The 19,392-nt window shown below is 41.8% G+C and overlaps 2 protein-coding genes across 4 annotated transcripts in view; both read left to right on the top strand.

The window, feature by feature from the left end:
• Positions 1–19,392, top strand: part of TMEM117 (transmembrane protein 117) — a 641,682-nt gene that overhangs the window by 605,374 nt on the left and 16,916 nt on the right. For all 3 annotated transcript variants that reach the window (XM_075551848.1, XM_075551846.1, XM_075551845.1), the window contains exon 7: positions 18,638–18,767. In XM_075551848.1, coding sequence (XP_075407963.1) covers positions 18,638–18,767 — 130 coding nt within the window. The remainder of the gene's footprint in view (positions 1–18,637; positions 18,768–19,392) is intronic.
• Positions 7,424–7,579, top strand: LOC142451091 (large ribosomal subunit protein eL39-like). The gene has a single exon (XM_075553022.1). It carries the CDS (start codon positions 7,424–7,426, stop codon positions 7,577–7,579), a length of 156 nt encoding a protein of 51 aa, XP_075409137.1.

Raw genomic sequence — 19,392 nt, 5'->3', positions numbered from 1 at the left:
GTGAGTTTTTTGGGGGGTTGGGTTTGTTTTGTTTTTTGGTTTTGAGATTATCTGAAGAAGAACGCAACTTTAGGATTGGAGGAAAAGCAACATCAGCCTGCAGATGATACAGCCTCGAATCACTTATCGATGAAGATCAGTCGACAGTTTGGGGTAAGAAAACAAATCTCCTCTGACCTAGACCAATCCACAACATTGAAAACAACAAATAAAATATTGAGGTTGTCAGAGATGTTGTTTTACTTGGATGCACAACCACAGAAGCAGGAATCAAGAAGTCAAGTAACATATTTCCTTATATGAATCTGTTAAAAACAGTCTCTTTAAAGTGTTCTAAAGCAAAGATTGTCACTTTGATAATGAAGTTGCACCTTGCTCAATGACCTGATATGCATGCAAACATTGAAGAATAAATAATGACGCCTGGAGATGTATCGGTGAACGTGGTAGTCATCTAATCTGGTGTCGATTTAAGGATTAAGAGTGTAGGGGTGGAGTCTAGGCTGTCAATTTGGAGATAGCCAATGAGACTTCTGTGGGCATGGCCTTCTCCTGAGAATTCTGGGAAATCTGGTACTTCCTCCTTGGAGGCAGAAGAGGACACTTTTCTCTCTCTCTGCTACTCCCTGGAAGACATCGCAGAAGACAAGCCACATAGATGCAACCAGACCTCTGAAGCCGGAGAAGCCACAGCGAAACCCCTGCCAGTGCAGAGATGCATACAACGCCACTGGACCCAAAGACTTTCTACCCACTGGCTTGTGATCATCCTGCATTTGGCATTGTTGCATGTGTTTCATGAGTCTGAAGAGGACTTTATATATTGGTATCGGACATATGAGCTAATATCAGACTTATGGCCTTGGACTGGACTGAACTGGGATGTTTTCTCGATCTTCAATTCCTCTTGTATATAAATCTCTTTCTTATATACATATATGTGTTTATGAATTTGTTACTCAGACTAACACAGTGAATTTGAATTGTGGTCCTGGTGAAGAATATTGAATGTGCCATGGAATGCCCGAAAGAACAAATCTGTGTTGGACACAGTACAGCCAGAATGTTCTTTAGAATTGAGGATGGTAAAACTTTCTCACATACTTTGAATATGTTATCAGAAAAGACCAGATTCTAGAGAAGGGCTTCATTTTTGGAAAAGTGGATCAGAAAGATAGAAAGGAAGCCCTTCAAAGAGTTGCATTAACACAGTAGCTGCAACCGTAGCCTCAAGTGTGCTTCAGGAGGATGGCGCAGGGCCGGTGTTCCCTTCGGTTGTGCACAGGATTACTACAAGTCAGACCAACAACCCTCATTCTAGTTGCTGATGAAACTCTAGCTCATGATGCTTCACTCTCAGTACTGAAGACAAAAGCCAAGAAGAGTTACATAAAGCAAAAATCATCTATATTGTCATGACTAGGTGAATTATGTATTGGCAAAACTCTGTAAATTCACCTCAATTCACCAAATTCTATCTTTATGTGATTACTATCTAACTGCCCCACTCGATTAAATGTCAAGGATCCAGGGTTCACACTGATTTTTGTTCACTGTATCTTCCTAGCATCTGGCATAGTGCCTGGCACTGAGAAGATAATCATAGAGGACTTGGTTTTCTTAATATTATGTATGACTTTATATGGCTAGGCCATTCTTACCCTCCATTCTCAGCTCAGTGGTCAGTTCTTATAAGATGCCTTCCCAAGTGTCCTGTTGGTGACTCTCTGTCGCAGACGCAGTTTATCTCCTTTGCAACACTCACTGCCATTCATACCACTTACTGGACCCTTTGGCAGTCATTTTTGGGTTTTGGTGTTCAACGACCTCCCAATAGACAGAATTATGCCATGGCCAAGATGAGGTCTGCTTTGTTCCCTGTTGCATCCATAGTACATATCTTTACACCTGCCAGTTTCCACTGCAAAGGACGTACCCTAAGAGAGGCCCTCTGTAGCCCGAGCTGAACCTACCAGTTTCCACTGCAAAGGATGTACCCTAAGAGAGGCCCTCTGTAGCCCGAGCTGGAGAAGCGACTGTGCCCGTCAGCCTGCTGTATTTTCTTTCCACCACTTTCCAGAATTATTTTGTGTTTATGCTGCCTTCCAAGTGTACACCCATGAATGCAAAAAAAACATGGATCTATCTAAATTGTGTCATTGCAAGTGCTTAGAAAATTCACTGGCAAAGAAAATTATACATGTATTTGACTATTAAAGACTTTGGCATGATATGAGAAGATGATACTATATATACACTTCTTTTAGTTAGAAAGAAAATATTAGCTTTTAGTATAAAGAGTAAGACAAGTATTCACTTAGTAATGGTGGTGGTAGGAAGATATATTTTAATGGGAAATTAAGACTGCCGGAATGCATCCCAAAGGATTTTGACATCTGGGCAAGCATCTTTACATTCTCCAGGAGCTTTGGGGGCTCGCTGAGCGCAACAAAGGAAGCAGCAGTTAGATCAAAAGAGCAATGGAAGGCCATTTCACAAGCTAAATGCCTGCTCCTCTTCGTGAGTGTAGTACAGAGATCACTGGGTCGTGGAATGGACCGACCTGGATTTCACCTACGAGCTTGAGAATAGGTGGTGGCGAGTATGAGAACCAGGCATCCACTTCAGGGCTGTGCTCCAAGTATGTTAAGCAGAATATTTAATAATGTCAGTGAAGGGAAGTAGGTTCCTTTCACTTAAGTAACTTCAGAGGATGTCTCTTATTTGAGAGCATAATATGAGTAACAGTAATCATGCGTGATAAATGCATGCTCAATCACATGCCCCTGCCTTGAACATTTTTTCCTAAGTTATTTGTGATAATAGCATTTTTCCCACATGGAATGTAATTGAATTACAAGAATATAGTTGGAGAAATCTTTCTGAGAATTTGAGTTAATTGGCATTTTTCCAGGTGCTTACATGAAAACACTTAATCTATTTCATATGTGTTGCTCCCAAAAGAGGTTCAACGAAGGCCTCATTTCTGAGAAGGCTGACTACAAGGCATATGATTATTGAAGTTTCAGAGCCACAAGATGGTGTGAAAGGGTGGATTTACCACTTCATAGAGAAATGATTTTACTAACAGCCCAGATGCCTTTGGGTTGAGGTGATGGAGATCAGTCAGCAAATCATATATTTGTAAACACTCAGAACCTTTTGCAGAGAGCAAATTTCTGAATATAGTCTATTGCCTGAATTCTTTCATAATGATGTTGATTTGCCAACTTCTCCTCTAGCAAGGAGCAATAAATCAAGAGCACCTGGGTTTATGTAGGAAAAAATAACATGTTAATTGATTTATATATGTAATGTTGCAGATACCCATAAAGCAAAGCCTTTGGCAAGTGGCAAATGTAATAATTTCACACTTACCTATGGCTCACCAAGTACAGCCCAAAGCTCTCAGGCAACATTATATTTTATGTTTCACTTTTATGATTACTTCCATATAGCTTTTCTGTGCATTAAAAGTCAATTTCAGAACCACAGGCTTACCAATTTTTATGTGTAAAAATGTTATGAGATATTTTCCTGAGGTAACATACAATTATTTGCTAATAATTTTACCACCTTCCCAAAGTGCACTGTTACTTTGTTTTCAAAGATGCTTAAGGATATTGTTTGTAATATTTCTAATGATGACAGATTTCATTAGAAATGGTTATATTGCATTGAGATAATATATGAAGCTCCAGCCTTAAAATAACATTACAGGCGTCCTTTTAGGGACAAAAATGCAAGGGCCTGGAAAACGTATCGCTACAATTATGTGGCTAGAAGCTGTGATGGCGTCTCCTGATCACGGTTATGAGCAACATGAAAGAATTCTTGATGTGAGGGACTCCTAGTGCACCATCACTTAAACATTCCAGAACAAGGAAGACTTCAAATAGCACGTGTGAAAGGTCTCTGAAAACACTGGTATTGCCCCCGTGGCTCCCTTTCTGGTACTTTGACTGTGCTGCCTCAAGTCATTTGCATAATGTAGAAGTTTGCCACTGAGCAGGAGGCATGGCTCGAGTGTGTGAGGAGCACAGATCTCACTGGCATACAAGTTCCAGAGACGCCTAAAAGTTGCGTCTTTGTAGGAAGTTACAAAGTTTGATAGCCATGACTAGTAAGCACTAAATCATCCAAACTCCCTCCTGTTTCTCCAGACCATGAGAGAGGAGTCTGCGGTCGGAATGCCGAAGCATGATAACAAATAGTCTCGCGTGAAAAAACTGAAATGCTCGGAAGTTAGGAAGACAGGATCCATTACTACAAAGATTCCAGGTTTAGAGCAAAATCTATGCATTGGCAGTAAACATTCTAAGATAGCTGTAAACCATGTAGAGTTATATGTGCATCTCAATGACTTCAGGATCAGCATAGGCCCGCTGTCATCCCTTTGCAATAAGCGTTAGGTAGTTCCCCTCCCGAAGCATTACAGGTAGCAGGAGACGTCTGGAAAAGCACTTTCGGGATGAGCTGCAATGCACCACTGAAAGGAAATCTTTCCTCACAGATAGGATTCAGCATCTAACTGAAACATCGATTGGCATAACAGTTGGTTTTTATATGGAAAGGTTATTGCAACATTAGAAAATCTGATTGGAAAAAAAGTCATGAAAAATCTAAACATTGGAAAAATCTTTACAGTCAAACTAGTCTGAATACAAATACTTTTTTAAACATCAGTTGTGCAGCATTGAATCAGTGACTTGACTGCTCTCTCAGCCTCAGTTTACCCCTCTATCAAATTGATTCTAACTTACAGTGACCCTATAGGATCAAGGATAACTCTTCCCTAGGGTTTCCACAGCCATAAATCTTTTTGTAAATCATTTTGTAGGGGGTTCATACAGTTCTTATCACAATCCATACATACATCCATTGTGTCAAGCACTTTTGTACATTCGTTTCCCTCATCATTCTCAAAGCATTTGCTTTCTACTTGAGCCCTTAGTATCAGTTCCTCAGTTTCCCCTCCCTCCTTGCTCCTCCCTCCCCCATGAACCCTTGATAATTTATAAATTGTTATTTTGTCATATATTAAACCATCCGATGTCTCCCTTCACCCACTTCTCCGCTGTCCATCCCCCAGGGAGGAGGTTATATGTAGATCCTTATAATCTGTTCCCCATTTCTACTCTTCCTTCCCTCCTCCCTCCCGGTATCACCAATCTCACCACTGGTCCTGAGGGATCATCTGAGAACAGCAAACCTCATCCTTCCCCCACCAAGTGGCTGATGGGTTTAAACTAATGACCATGTCATGACCTCAGTCATTGAAGCAGGATGGAGTAGGAGACGATCCAGTGACTACTCATCTCATGAGATCTTTCCTTAACTAACAATCCATTAGGTGATATCAGAGTAGTCCTAGAACCTCATTAATCTTCATTGTCTACAACTGCAGAAGAAAGACTTTTGATTGCTTTATTTCTTAATGCCATTTCACGTCGTTTTAGAGGAGATGCTTTGCATATTATAAACATTCAGTACTGTTGGTCTTGGTCAGTTAACCAAGCGTATGGTGTCACCGTCTGGGGAAGGAACTTGAGTGCATTATTGGGAACCTCCGTTTACAAAGACAGACTTCACATTTCCTCTCATTGTGCTAGGTGTGATCTGCAGCCCCCCCGGCCTTCTGGACCATATTGTCTATAGAAAAAGGGGCGACTCTGAACATGCAAGTGCGGCTCTTTCACCCAGCAGGTGGTCGTGTGCAACCAGAAAGCAATGTATTCTCAGTTTCCTTCGCCATTGACCTCTGCATTAACGTTTCTGAAAAATTTTTAATTTCCTCAGCAAAAAATTTCAATTCCAACAAGAAAATAGTCTTTATGCTCTTTTATCCCTGCCTTCTGCCCCCATAGATCTTGTGTGTGTGTGTGTGTGTGTGTGTCTTTGATTTCTTACTTGAGGGTCGTTAATTTTTCTCTAGAGCTTAGAGGATGAACACTCTTGATCTGAACTCATTGAAGAAAAGTATGGATTGTCTGGCAGTTCAAAGTCACTGCTCTATCGGTTTTTTAGTCTCTTGCATGTTATCGCTAGGTGGTCCATGGGGGTCAGAGGCAAAATCTCTGTGGTTCTTCCAAAAGCCGAAGTCTTTGCTTAGAATGATGAAAATAGCAGGGAAACACTCTAGGTAACAAACAGTGAACACGGAGCCTATTGTTTCTAAAACCCGCCCCAGCTCAAGACAGGGAAGGTAGCCCTGTTTCTCAGGAAAGAAGCCTTGTAGACGTTTAAGTCCTAATGCAGCAGAAGCCCTGACTCATCAGCATGGACAACGGCCTTCTCAGATGAACACCTGCTGTCGCCCACAGTACACACGTGCTGGTGTACAACCTCTTGTAGCGTCAAACATGAATGAAATGACTGACGGGATGAAGAGAGAACTGCAGGCCTGAAATACAACTATCTTATCAAATTACTAAAATTAGCATGGTGATTCTCTCGCTCTATTATTGCCTCTTTACCCTGTTTTATGAACACAAAGTCCTCACACAAGCCCTGTGCTTACTGTGTCTACTCCGCAGCTGCCTTTGCTGTTGTTGTTTTCCTGTTGTTATTGTTTTGTTGTTGCAACAACTCTCATCAGACTTGCATCTCCGAGATCACTTTTTTTGCGGGGGGGGGGGGTGCAGAGGGTTTATAAAGAGCAACAATTCCCATCTCGCCAAATCCCATATTACATTCCTAACCTCCTTCTTACTCATTTCTCTCAGCAGCGTTTAGCATAATGAATTACTCTTTCCCATTGGAGATCCTTTTTCATCTGGATTCTAAGACACGACTTTCTCCTGTCCTAATTTAGCCCACGCATTTTCAATTTCTTTACTGGCTGCTTTTCTTCCAACCTCCAGATATCTGGGTGCCTCCATGCTCAGTCCCTGAGCTCCTTCTCATGGCTGTGGACGTTCCTTTTTGGTTGTTGCTAGGGGCTTTGGGGATGACTCTAGCTCCCAGTGATCCTCTGTACAGCAGAACCAAACACTCCCGCATCCTGTGCCGTCCTCACAATTGTTACTTATGTTGGAGCCCGTTGTGGCGGTCATGCCGCCCAGCTGTCTCATTGGGGACCTTCCTTTTTCCACTGCTCTTCTGCTTTACTGAGCATCGTGTCCTTTTCCAGGGACTAGTCTCTCCTGACAATATGTCCCAAGTACATGAGATAAAGTCTCGCCATCCTCACTTCTAAGGAATGTTCTGGCTGTGCTTCTTCCGACACAGATTTGGTTTGTTATTTTTACCCGTCTCAAGGACTTTCTCTATTCTTCCCCAGCCCCATAATTCATGCACATCATCGATTCTTCTGCGGTCTTCTTTATTAAATCTCCTGCTTTCTCAGACATGAGGTTATAGAAAATACTGCTCCCTCTCTGTTTCTCTGCCATCCTGAGAGTGGTGTTGCTCTGACTTCACCATGTCGTCTCATAAGACTTTCAGGATCAAGAGATTCCTGGCCAAGGAACAGAAGCAGAATTGGCCCATTCCACAATGGATTCAAAAGAAAACCTGTAATAAAATCAGGGACAACTCCAAGAGAAGACATTGGAGAAGAACCAAACTAGGTCTATAAGGAGCCCCCTGAGGGATGGCACGCATGGCCACATTTTCCCAGGCTCAAATCATATGCTGCATGAAGACTTTTGTCCCTATCTGATCAATTGAACTTCTATTGGCAAATAATCTGGTTTGTTCCTTGTTTTTTTGCTTTCTCGTCAAGTTTAACAATAAATAATGTAAGGCTGTTGGTTTGAAAACAAACAAACAAACAAAAAAAAAACGAAAGAAAATACCATGGCGTCTGTCAAGCACACCTTAGTCCTCAAAGTGACATCCTTGTAATTCAACACTTTAAAGCAGTTTGTACATTTACCTAGTGTAATGCAATGCATTGTCTGATTTTTTTATTACTACTTCCAAAATTATGGCTTGTGGATCCAAGCAAGATGAAATTCTCAACAACTTCAACCTTTCCTCTACTTACGATGATGTTACATATTGGTCTAGTTTTTGTTTTCTTTAGATTAATTTATAATCCACATGGGAGGCTGGAATACTTGATCTTGATCAGCAAGGGATTCAGGCCCTCTTCTCTTTCAGCAAGTAAGATTAGTTCATCTGCACATCCCAGGTTGTTAGCAAACCTTCCTCCAGCTCTGAGGCTGTGTTCTTCACGTGGTCCAGCTTCTGGGGTTATTGCTCAGCATACAGATTGAATAACTATGATGAGGAGAGTCCTGGTGATCTATTGGGTTATGTAGTGGGCTGCTAACCACAAGGTCATCAGTTCAAAACCATCATCTGCTCCTCAAAAAAGGAGGCTTTCTACTCCCATTAATATTTATCGTCTTGGAAACCCACAAGGGCAGTTCTACTTTTCTATAGGGTCACTTTGAGTTGGTATAGACTCAACAATAGTAATTACCTTCTTAGGAGATTTTATCAGATTCTGTGGACTCAATTCATTGGATAAACAAGTGACTCCCACATCTATATATCCAAATCTGGCCTCTCACTCAAGTGTCTCAACTGTTTATAAACTCTTCCCACTTGGGTGCCTAATATGCTTTTTCATTTTAGAATTTCCTGATTAGATTGTAGATTTCATACCCACTTCCCTATCTTCTGAAAGCCTAAGGGTTTCTTAGCCTGTCCTTTCTCACGCAATGCTGCTGTCGTCACCTGGTGCTGTAGCAGCCAAACATCTGGAAATCTTTACCACTTACACCCCACATTCAACCCTTCCTGAAATTCCATTGATCATACCTTCAAAATATGACTGCATCTGACCAGCCTTCTCTAAATCACCATCATCTGACACCTAAACTGCCGTATGCTTTCCTGATAAGGCTTTATTCTTCTGACAGGCACTGCACCGGCTCCAAACCCCAAGTGGTCCCACCGCTGTTCTCACCCTGCTGTTCTGGAACACACCGTCTCATTTCCTCTGCCTTCAGGATCTACCAGCCTCCGCATCTGGAGCTTTTCATGGCTCGGGCATAGTCCTCCCCCTAATTACATTAAAACTTTACTAAAGACAATAACATCTACTCTCAGACAGTATGCAATTATTCTTCCAAGATACTCCAAAGAAGAAATTAGTCATTTGGACAATTGACTGTGACTATTGTTGGCTGCATGTATAAAGTCAGGACAGACACTGAAGCAGTGACATTTTGTACCAAATATGCAAATATAATAAAGCGTAGTGTAATCAGGGACTATGTGCTATTGCACTGCAGCTAGGATCTGAAAGATAATATAAAATGCCCAGCCCAGTAATTTCCTTCCATCTGTCACTTTCCTTTTCAGAGGGGTTTTCATTTAAGTCAAATTTTTATTTATTTAGTTTTTCTTTTGCATCGCTCACATTATTCTTAAGCAATGCTCTGTAGGTTACATTCTGGAAAATTAATGGGAGACTTGATCGCAAATGACTTTAGCCAAGGCGTTCTGACGATGTGCTCGTGTAGGGTTTGTACTAACTTTAATTACCAGCAACTAGACGTAGACAGTGTGTTATTTGTGTTGCCCCCATTTGCCTACATCCATTTTGGGGTTCCCATTCACACGAGACCATGTTTTTCTCTTTTGACAGAAGCCGCTAAGATGTCCACCACCGTTTCCTTGTGTTCCAAGGAAGCGTCGGGCCCCAGGGAGGGGGTATTGATTTCCCATTACTCCTAGGTGCCACACGATGCATTTCTATGAGTTGAAAACACTTACAAGACGGACTTCTATTTTGCCCTGCATCACATCAGTCTGCCAGAGCCGGACACCTGGAAATGAGACAAAGTGCATTTTATCAGACACGCCCTTGAAAAGGCATGATGCTTTCAAGGCATCCAGATGCAGGAAAGCTTTTTTTTTTTAATCCTTGCCAGAACCCCATCGCAAAGTCTTTGGAAAGTGACAGCCAGTACTGACTTTCCAGGCCTGCTGCCATTGAATGGATTTCTTTGATTTGTAGGCACTCAACCATTACCTACACCTCACTGATGTACACTGACTTAAGAATTAGTCAGGGAAATGCATAGTGGCCTTTGCTGGTAAGACAGTTAATTGATGAAGAAAAGACATTAAAACAGTACAAAATAGGCCCTCCAAATAGATGAGATTGATTGGGCAACAATGTTGAGATTCATTGGTATCTTAAGTGCATAAAAAAAGCCAGAGAGGCATGTTTGTATAGACATTTTTGGTAAGATTTTATAGTTTGGCTTGGGTTTGTTTTCGTGATGAACGTGGTCTGCCATCTCTACTACTAGTTGGCACAAGCTTCTTCAAGCAAGAAGCCAAGACCGCCCCCCCGCCCCCATATGTTTTAAATCTTTTAAATAGCATCTATGTCTCTTGAGGGAAAACTCCAAAAGATTATAGAATTCATTTGCCCTTGGGGAGAGAAAGCAAAGCAGTGAATATTAAGGGACAACCAAAGTACAACTCTTGAGAAAAGATTGTCAAAACAGTGATGTCACTTCCTGTTCTCCCGCTGTGAATCCTCCATTGCAGCCCATATCTCAGAGGCCTCTGCGCTGGCTCCCCTAGCCCCTGCCACCCACCGTGGGAAAGGAGCCCTCGCCTCCTGTTATTTTGTTGCTTTACTCTATGGATTTCCATCCTCTTTCCTTGGTCTCTGGTTCTCTTGAAACCATGTCATGGACTCCTTTGCATTTGCACGGTAGCTGGTCACCTGAGCAAACATTTTCACGTATCTTCCAAACATCAACCGCATATTTAACCTCCGTTTTCTGTTGGTGACTACCCATTCACTCATTTCCTCTGTGATCTTTGGCAAATGGCTTAACTTGTGCACGATACTCCACATGGCCTCAGTATTCCTAGTTTATAGGAAAAAATGAATCCAATTGATTTTTTTTCTATATTGGTGAATCATAAGTCTCGCCTACTACTCCTGAATAGCTTCTGACCCATAATGACACCATTGGACGGAGTAGAACTGCCTGTTGGCATTTCTGAAACTGTAAGTCTTCCAGTGACAGATAACGAGCAGACAAGCTCATCATCTTTCCTCCGCAGAGCTGCTTGTAGGTTTGATCCGCCTACCTGGCACTCAGTGTTGAACCTGCATTGCCACAAGGACCCCTTCACTTACAGCTAGAAGCAAGCTTTTGCCTAGGGGCCTCTATCGACTCTAACTCCATTCTTGGTTTCCATTAACAATAGGATTGCTGTCTGTTTTCAGCGTCAGAGAACTCCATTCACCAATTCACTTGAGTTCTCACTGGGTGCCGAGCATTGCAAGACCAAACCCAAACCCACTGCCATGGAGTCACTTGTGACTCCTAGTGTCCCTGCAGGACAAAGGAGACATGTCCCTGTGGGCTTCTAAAGCTCTAACATGGTACAGAAGCGGAAGCCTCCTCTTTATACCCAGGAGCAGTTGATAAGTTCAAATTACTGACTTTTTGGTTAACAGCTCAACAAATAGCCCGTGATGCCACCAAGGAGCCAGCAGGGATGAAGCACAGCATTTCTGGTCGCTCCCTGGCGCTCACATTGCAGCGAGGGATAGACAAATGAAGAGGCAAAATCTACTTTATGTCGAGGCTTCTAGTTATATTGTCAGCCAGGTGATACTACACCAACTTTTCCCATGAGAAGCCACACAGGGTGCGGAAAGGAACCAGGCACCTGAGATTCTTAATAATGCACAACAGCACACCCAAAGCTGAGTACAGATCTTTGGGCCACCGCTGCTCACTGACATCTGAGATACTGTTGCTAGGATACTGCTAAGTGTGGAAAAGCGAAGGACATTTTACAAGTGGAGGCAATGTTTGGCAGCATGATGTTCCAATATGCATGAATCTAAATTCAGTGCTGAAATATGGAGAAATAGAAATTAGCCATGAGAGAAAGACTATTGAAAGCTTCATAATCTAATCCCAGGAAGGAAGCAATAATCGAATTATTTTACTGAGAGAAAAAAAAAGTGTTTCTATAAAATATTGGTACTGTATAGTAACAGTTTAGAATCTATTGCTATGAATTGGAATCAACCCAATGGTGGTTAGTTTATTGCCATTTCTAAGTGGTGAGCAACATTGCTCTGTAAAGTCTACTGTAATCCTTCTCTTCAATGCCTCGAAAACTAGGTGGCTAATCTTTAGACCAAGGAATATAACTTTTGTTCTGATCCAATGCCATTTGCTTTGCAGAGTAGAGTAATCAGTGTTATATATCTTTACCATCTAATGCATCTCTAAACAGAAATAAGTCCTCCTCATTTGATGGGGAGGCTTGAATGGCAGTTGGGGAAATCAAAACCAAGTCCTTCCCCCTGACGCTGCAGCAGGGGGCGCCATGAGAAAATGTGGGGGGACGATGAATCCAGGCTGTCTTGAGACCATCTTGCCTTTGTACTTAACATTTCCCTGAAATCTTGTCCAAACGTGGCCCAGGAAGAATAGAGATCAGAACCCAGTTTTTATTGCTATGTGAAGAAGTAAACCATACTATACCCCCCGCAAAAAAGATATAAATCTGTGCCTTAGGACTGCTCATTTATTTTTATGTAGAAATGGTGCCCATCAGAATGAAAGTTAGCTGCCTCTCGAATTTAAAGCGGGACCCAAAGTTGGGAGTCTGTTAACACAGTATGCATCACCTCGAACTGTTGATGGCTGTAGTAGTATGACACAATGATTTGCCTAAAGAATTCTCACATGACTGGGCTACAAATCTGATAGACTTCTGCAGTCATGGTTAGGTTTCATAGCAGTGAGCACTAAGGAAACTTTGAATTATGAAACACTGATAGCATTTTTGAAGAACCAAATAAATGAGCGTTTTGTGAAATACCGTCCCAGGATTAGCCTGCCTCTAGCCTGGAGCCAAGCAGACGAACACATTGTATTTCATCATTCTCTTAATTCAACATGTTCACCTTGCGTTTCAAAATTATGTCTTACGTTTATGCAGAAGGAAATGAGTTGTCGTTCTCGTAGCATTGATGTATAGTCTACCCACCAAATTGCTCATCATGCCATTGTTGTGCCAAGAGAACCTGAGTGTTTTCTAATCCATCGCCCAGCAGCACCATCTCCTATTATTAGACTCTGATCAGAAGCTTTCCGTCCCACGCTCAGTTGCTGGGTAGAGAAAGGTATAGCTGGTCTTGCGATTTATACTGTTATTTGTTCCAATTTTTGTTGTTGTTAGCTACCTTCAAGTCAACTAGGACTCGGTGACTTTACGTCCAACAGAATGATTTATTACTTGGTGCTGCACCATCCTCGTGATTGCCACCTGTTTGCATCTATTGTTGAGACGAGATCACCACTCATTCTCACCAAGGCTCTCCCGCACCCTTGTTGCCCCTCTACTTCACAAAGCACCCAGCGGGGGTTTACACATCCAAAACAAGCAAGTTGGACTATATTTTCTGATTCACAAGGTTTTTAATGGCTGGTTTTTCTTACATATATCTCAATGCCTTTCTTCCTAGTCTCTCTTAGTCTGAAAATTCACCAGCCCTGTGGTCCAGTGGCTACACATTGGGCTGTAATCCACAGGGTTGGCAGTTTGAAACCACCAGCAGCTCCGAGAGCTATCTACTCCCATAAATAGTTCGTCTTGGAAGCCCACAGGGGATCACTATGAGTCAGCATTGACCCGGTGGCAGTGAGTTTGGTTTGGGGCTTGTGGTTTTTTTTTTGGTTGCTGCTGGTGTTTGAAATACTGGTGACAGAGCTTCCTGTATCACAGTAATTCACAAGCTATCGCAGTACAGGACATGGACAGATGCGTGGGGTTGAGAAATCAACTAAGAGGCACTAGTGTTTCAAAACGTGGGTGCTACCATCCCCTGGGACTTTCAGGAGAGTTCCAGGGGCGGCCAGAGCACACACTTACACTTTATCCTGGATGGTGGGCTGTAGAATAAAGGCTTGCATTGCCAAGGATGGATGGCTGGGGAATTTTTTTTCCTTCTGAAAATGGGGCAATAGGCCAAGTAAGTTTGGGAACCTGTGCTAGGGATAGAAAGAAGGATGTAGTTTCAAGAACCTCATTAAACTGACTTTTGAAGAGGGGCAGGTAGTCATCCTCAGAATAATAACAGCAGGTAAGAAAAATCTCAAACAATGACCAAATAAAACAAACAACCCATAGCAACAAAGGGGGACAATAGGTGACATAACCTCACCGTTACAGACACGACAGAGGCAGGTAACATGACCCAGAGGCCATTTAAAACCTATATTAGCATCAGTGCCAGCCAGCATTATTCACCTCACCAAGGGACAACAGTTACAGCCACCACGTTAGGGATGGACTAAATGTTTGACTTGGATGGCCCAGGAATGGTGTTGCAAATAATCACCCAAATGGCCCATAGCAGGAAAAAAAGAGCCCACTTCTTTTTCAGAGCAAGTAAAACCTGAGCTCTGTGATAATCTCTTGAAATAAAATGGTTTCATCTGTGAAATGGGTAAATAACAGCAAGCCTCCAGGATTGCTTTGTATGGCGATATATACTGTATATACTCGAATATAAGCGGACCCGCGTGTAAGCCAAGGTACCTAATTATTACCTGGGAAACCAGAAAAACTGATTGACTCGAGTATAAGCCTAGGGTGGAAAATGCAGACGCTATTGGTGAGTTTCAATAATCAAAGCAAATGAAAATAAAATTACTAAAAATTAAGACATCAGTGGGGTAATGTATTTAAAGGTTTATTTTAAATTAAAAAAAACAAAATAAAAGGACAAGTCATTTAACATTAGTAAACCAGCACAGTAAGTGGAAAATAGGTTCAACAAAAACAATAAGGTATCAACAATGATACCTTAAGAGTACTATTCCCTGAGCTCAATCAGCAACCAAGCTAAAATGGAAAGAGTTAAAAATCCTTCAAAACTGGATTCCTCATCATCATCCGTATCCCAGTGCAGAGCTTCAGCTGGTGTGAGGTCATCATAGACGACGCTGTCCTCACTGAGATCGCCGTCATCACCATCACTGCTGTCATTTTCATACAAAGCACACAATCTTCACTGCCATCCATAGCATTACTAATACTACATTTCTGGAAGGCACGTCCCACCATGTCTTCTGGAATGTCTTCCCATGCATCTCGAACCCACTTTGCTATTCACTCTATGTCAGGCTTCATGAGATTTCCTCCTTTTGTTAGTCGGGCTTGACCAGATGACATCCATTCATGCCACATCCTTTTCACACGGTCTTTAAAAGGCTTATTCAAAGATACACATCATAGGATGTCTCTGATTGGTTAGATGTGAGTAAACAAACATTCAAAGCCCTGCAGTGTCAGTGGGCTTTGAATGAACAGCGGAGAAACAGCAATCACCCAAGAGATAATGGGCGTTCGTCCCGTTACCTCAGGGGGCCCCAGCGAGATGTTACACCTCAATGGGGTCCCACTGACCCATGTATAAGCCGAACCCCAGTTTTCAGCACATTTTTTGTGCTGAAAAACTCGGCTTATACACGAGCATATATGGTGTATATGTAATATATATATATATACATAATGCTAGCACCTATAAGTGTTCAAAATGTACATGGATTTCCTCAAACTTTTCTTAACACATGTTTCTTGCTCAGCAGCTCCTATTTGAATGATGCCACCCTGTGGTTGAAGTCCCTTCTGCTTCAGCCTTTTACAGTTGTTTCTAGAGACAACAGGGCAAACCATATTACAAGAGAAACCATTCTGCCCCTGCCTCCCGGCTTCATGAAGTCACTGCTCCAGGCCTCTGAGAAGGAAGTACCCCTTCTCTTGGCACCTGCTCCCAGCGCCGTCAGGGAGAAAGTGCCAGTCAGTGTCCTCTGGGAAGTTGGACAATGGCTGATGGTTGAAAGGAGGGGACCTTCTTCCTCTTTCTCCTGGACCTTGAGGAAGCTGTGTCCTCTAAACTGACCGATCATCTTTCTCAGATTCACTGTCAGAAATGATAGTGGTTCCAGCAAGGTGCTGCTGGCTGCCGCAATATACTAGTTGCTATTGGAATGTATGGATAATCTCAATATAAGAGCTGGAAACTTAGGGAGATTCAATACAGCATCCTCAGTCTCTTTCCTGCCTCCTTTAAATAAATACCTGAGGTGTCACTAGCCTCAAATATTCATATTCCATTAACATCAGCCTTAAACATCCTAGTGAAAAAGTGGTAGCAATTATGATGATTACTATTCTATTTCAAATCAGGTTAGGTCAGTTTCAAGAATAATGACAGAGGTCTGAGGAGCAGGAAGTTAAGTACAAAAATCAGAGTAGTAAGGGGAGAACAGAGGCAGGGAGTTAGTAGTCAAGGAGTTTGAAATACAAGATGTGGTAGCAATAGAAAATAAAGTAGATCTGACAGACTGAATTAATGAAACACAAACCTTTTCCCCACTTTCTCAGGCTATGGTGTGTTTGTTTTTTTTGTCGGTAAGTTCTTGCATGGTACCAGGTACTTCTTTCGACTTTTATCCTTTTCCTACTTTTATCCCTTTAATCATTCTCTATCTGTACACACACACACACACACACACACACACACACACACACACGTAAAAGGGCAAGACTATCTTTTTTTTCTTCCCTTCACTTCCTATTTCCTTTCTGTGCCCCAGTATAACTGCGGGCCAAGAACCTGTCTGATGAATGAGGTTTTGATCACAGTCTGCAAAGAATCGCCAGAGACTACTTTCAACCTAAAACAAATTTCATGCCCAGTAAAAAATTTTAGTTTGTAGAGAGGAGAAGCCAAATGGAAGCGGTCCAATAATCCCTTTCTCAAAAGAAGCGGATTTAAGTATACTTGCCCAATTACTACAAAGAATAATTATCTTCCTTAAATCAAGCAATAAAAAAGATAATTGCTCTGTTGGAAATGCTTTGTGTCATTTATCCGGGGCAAGTGAAGGGTACTCTAGTTATCAGTCTCTTTATTTTTCAAGCATAATTTTTCATCAGTTGTATTTTAGTAAAAGACTAGATTCCATTTCAATTCTCTTGTCAAGAGGCCTCCATGTAACAGAAAGAACAAAAAAAAATCCGTGAGAAAGCAAGCAAGTGCACAGTAACCTAAGCGTTCTTTGTCAGGTGGTATGACCAGTCCCTTTGCACTTAAAAGATGATTAACATGCCCCTGGTTTCCTCCAGGAGACGGAGTGGCTAACACTGCCACCATGGCTTCACACATAGCTAAGAACGTGGGACAGCGCAGGGTGTGGCAGTGTTTTCTCCTGCACAGGGTTTCTATGAAGCAGAACTCACTGGATACTCCAACAATTCAGCTCAAATGCTGGGGTTTTTTGAATTTCCCAGATTATCTGTTTATTGACTCCTGATGTCTGAGAAGAGGAGGTCAGACCCACGAGAGCTTTGCATGTGCACTGACAGAGTGTGAAGGCAAGGTGTGATTTCATTGTCTCTTTTCCTGTGTTTGCAGCCGCAGCAGCTGCCTGTGATCTGTAGGTCAAGGGAACTGACAGGTGTTGCAGCTGTACCTGATTATGATCACTAACATGTATCCCTGTCCTCCAAGGGACATTAATTCATAACCCGAATTCAGAGATGGGAGTCGAATAGGACATGGAACACCTAAAAAGTCCAGTCTCTCTATTATTCGCATCCCTCCAGCAACTAAATATATACAAATGCCAGGAAAGGGATTTTTATTTTGACGATAATGAACGGAAAGTTCTAGTGAGTATTTTTCATGTCAAATTCATCTTTAAAATCACTAAATAGAAAGCTGATTATTTCATTTTTAAGAAGAGTAAAAAATGCGAATTGTCATACCTGTGGGCATATCTCAAACGTGTCTTCAAAGTTAGCATTGTCTCTTTCCTCATAGTAGTTAGAACGTTAATTTGGTGTCCTATCTAAAAATGGCCACTGCACGGGGTCGCCATGAGTCAGAATCGACTTGGTGGTAACTCATAACAACAACATCTAAAAATGAAGAGCAGGTGAGACACCTGAAAATAACCCCATTTGCATCTGTTTGCTTCCTCATGAGAGGGAGAGTAACCCAACCAATTTTGCCAGCACAGCAATGATATTGCTAGTGGCAACTTGGGAATCAATTTCATCTTGGTCTTCTTTCCTGCTACGGAAAGCCCTCCACCGTGTGGCTCACACTGATGCTGGGTTGTCAGCGAGAAGCAGAGATGATGGATAGAAGCCCCTTGGTTCCATTGGCAGCATTTTTTTTTACAGTGTTCTTATATAAAACAGGCTGTTAAAGGACTCGTGTGTTTCTAAAGTAGCAAAAATATATAACAGAATTATATCATATTTTAAAATTTTGAATCACTTTCTATCTATAAAAATTTAAGATCAATTTTCCAGAACGAAAGGCATAAACATGTAGAGATGCAAATGAATTCTGTATTGGTTCCTTATTACCACATTAAGAGCAAATCGGAGGATATAAGTTATGACTTAATTTTGATTTTGAATGCATACAGTGATCTGATGTACATAAAAGAACCATCACAGGACGGAACGGATGCATCGAACAGCTGGCTGCATTTAAATGATTTTAAAATAAGTACTTATCCAAAAAAAAGTCAATTTTGGGTGTTTTGCCATTTTGAAGTAAAACAAATCACAACTATGTCTTTGTGATGCTTTTCTCTAACAGGACTGGGAATTCCCACATTTCATGGGAGATGTCGACGTCAATCTCCCGGGGTTGCATACGCCTCACATGCAATTCAAGATTCCGTTCTTCCAGAAGATCTTCAAGGAGGAGTATCGTATTCACATCACAGGTGTGCTAGAACGTTCCGCGTAAACGGACTCTCTTATGTGGTAAAGACAATGGTAGCTGTGTGTGAAGGAGCCCCGGGGGCGTAGTGGGGTACATGGTGCACTGTTAACCGCAAGGTGGACAGTTCCAAATCACCAGCCTCTCTGAGAAAGAAGGATATGACTATCTGCTCCCATAAAGATTAAGCCGTGGAGACCCACAGGGCTTAGGGCTACTCGACCTCACAGGGTCCCCATCCATGAGTCAGCGGCAACTGAGTGCCAGTGAGTTGGGCTTTGATTTGAGCTTTTATATATATATATATATATATATATATATATATATATATATATATATATATATATATATATATATATTATAATACTCCAGAAGTCCACATCAATATAACTTTATTTTTCATTCACTAAACAGGGCAGAGTGATTCCAGGGTGGTTCTATTCCCCAAAGCAACTCTGGAATCTAGGGGACTAGAGGTTACGCTAACTTCAACTGAGATATCCAGCATGCATCTGTGAATAAAGAAACCCACTGTCATTGAGAAGATGCTGACTCATAGCGACCACACACAGGGTTTCCAAGGCTGTAATTCAATAGGTTGTCCTATAAAGACAACCTCATGTTTCTCC

This window comes from Tenrec ecaudatus, chromosome 6, assembly GCF_050624435.1.
Source record: "Tenrec ecaudatus isolate mTenEca1 chromosome 6, mTenEca1.hap1, whole genome shotgun sequence".
NCBI classification, from domain to species: Eukaryota; Metazoa; Chordata; class Mammalia; order Afrosoricida; family Tenrecidae; genus Tenrec; species Tenrec ecaudatus.
This window is presented reverse-complemented; position numbering and strand designations above follow the sequence as displayed.

What these genes read in the sequence shown, in the direction of transcription:
- LOC142451091 (XM_075553022.1), top strand. Translation starts at nt 7,424, where the DNA reads ATGTCGTCTCATAAGACTTTCAGGATCAAGAGATTCCTGGCCAAGGAA.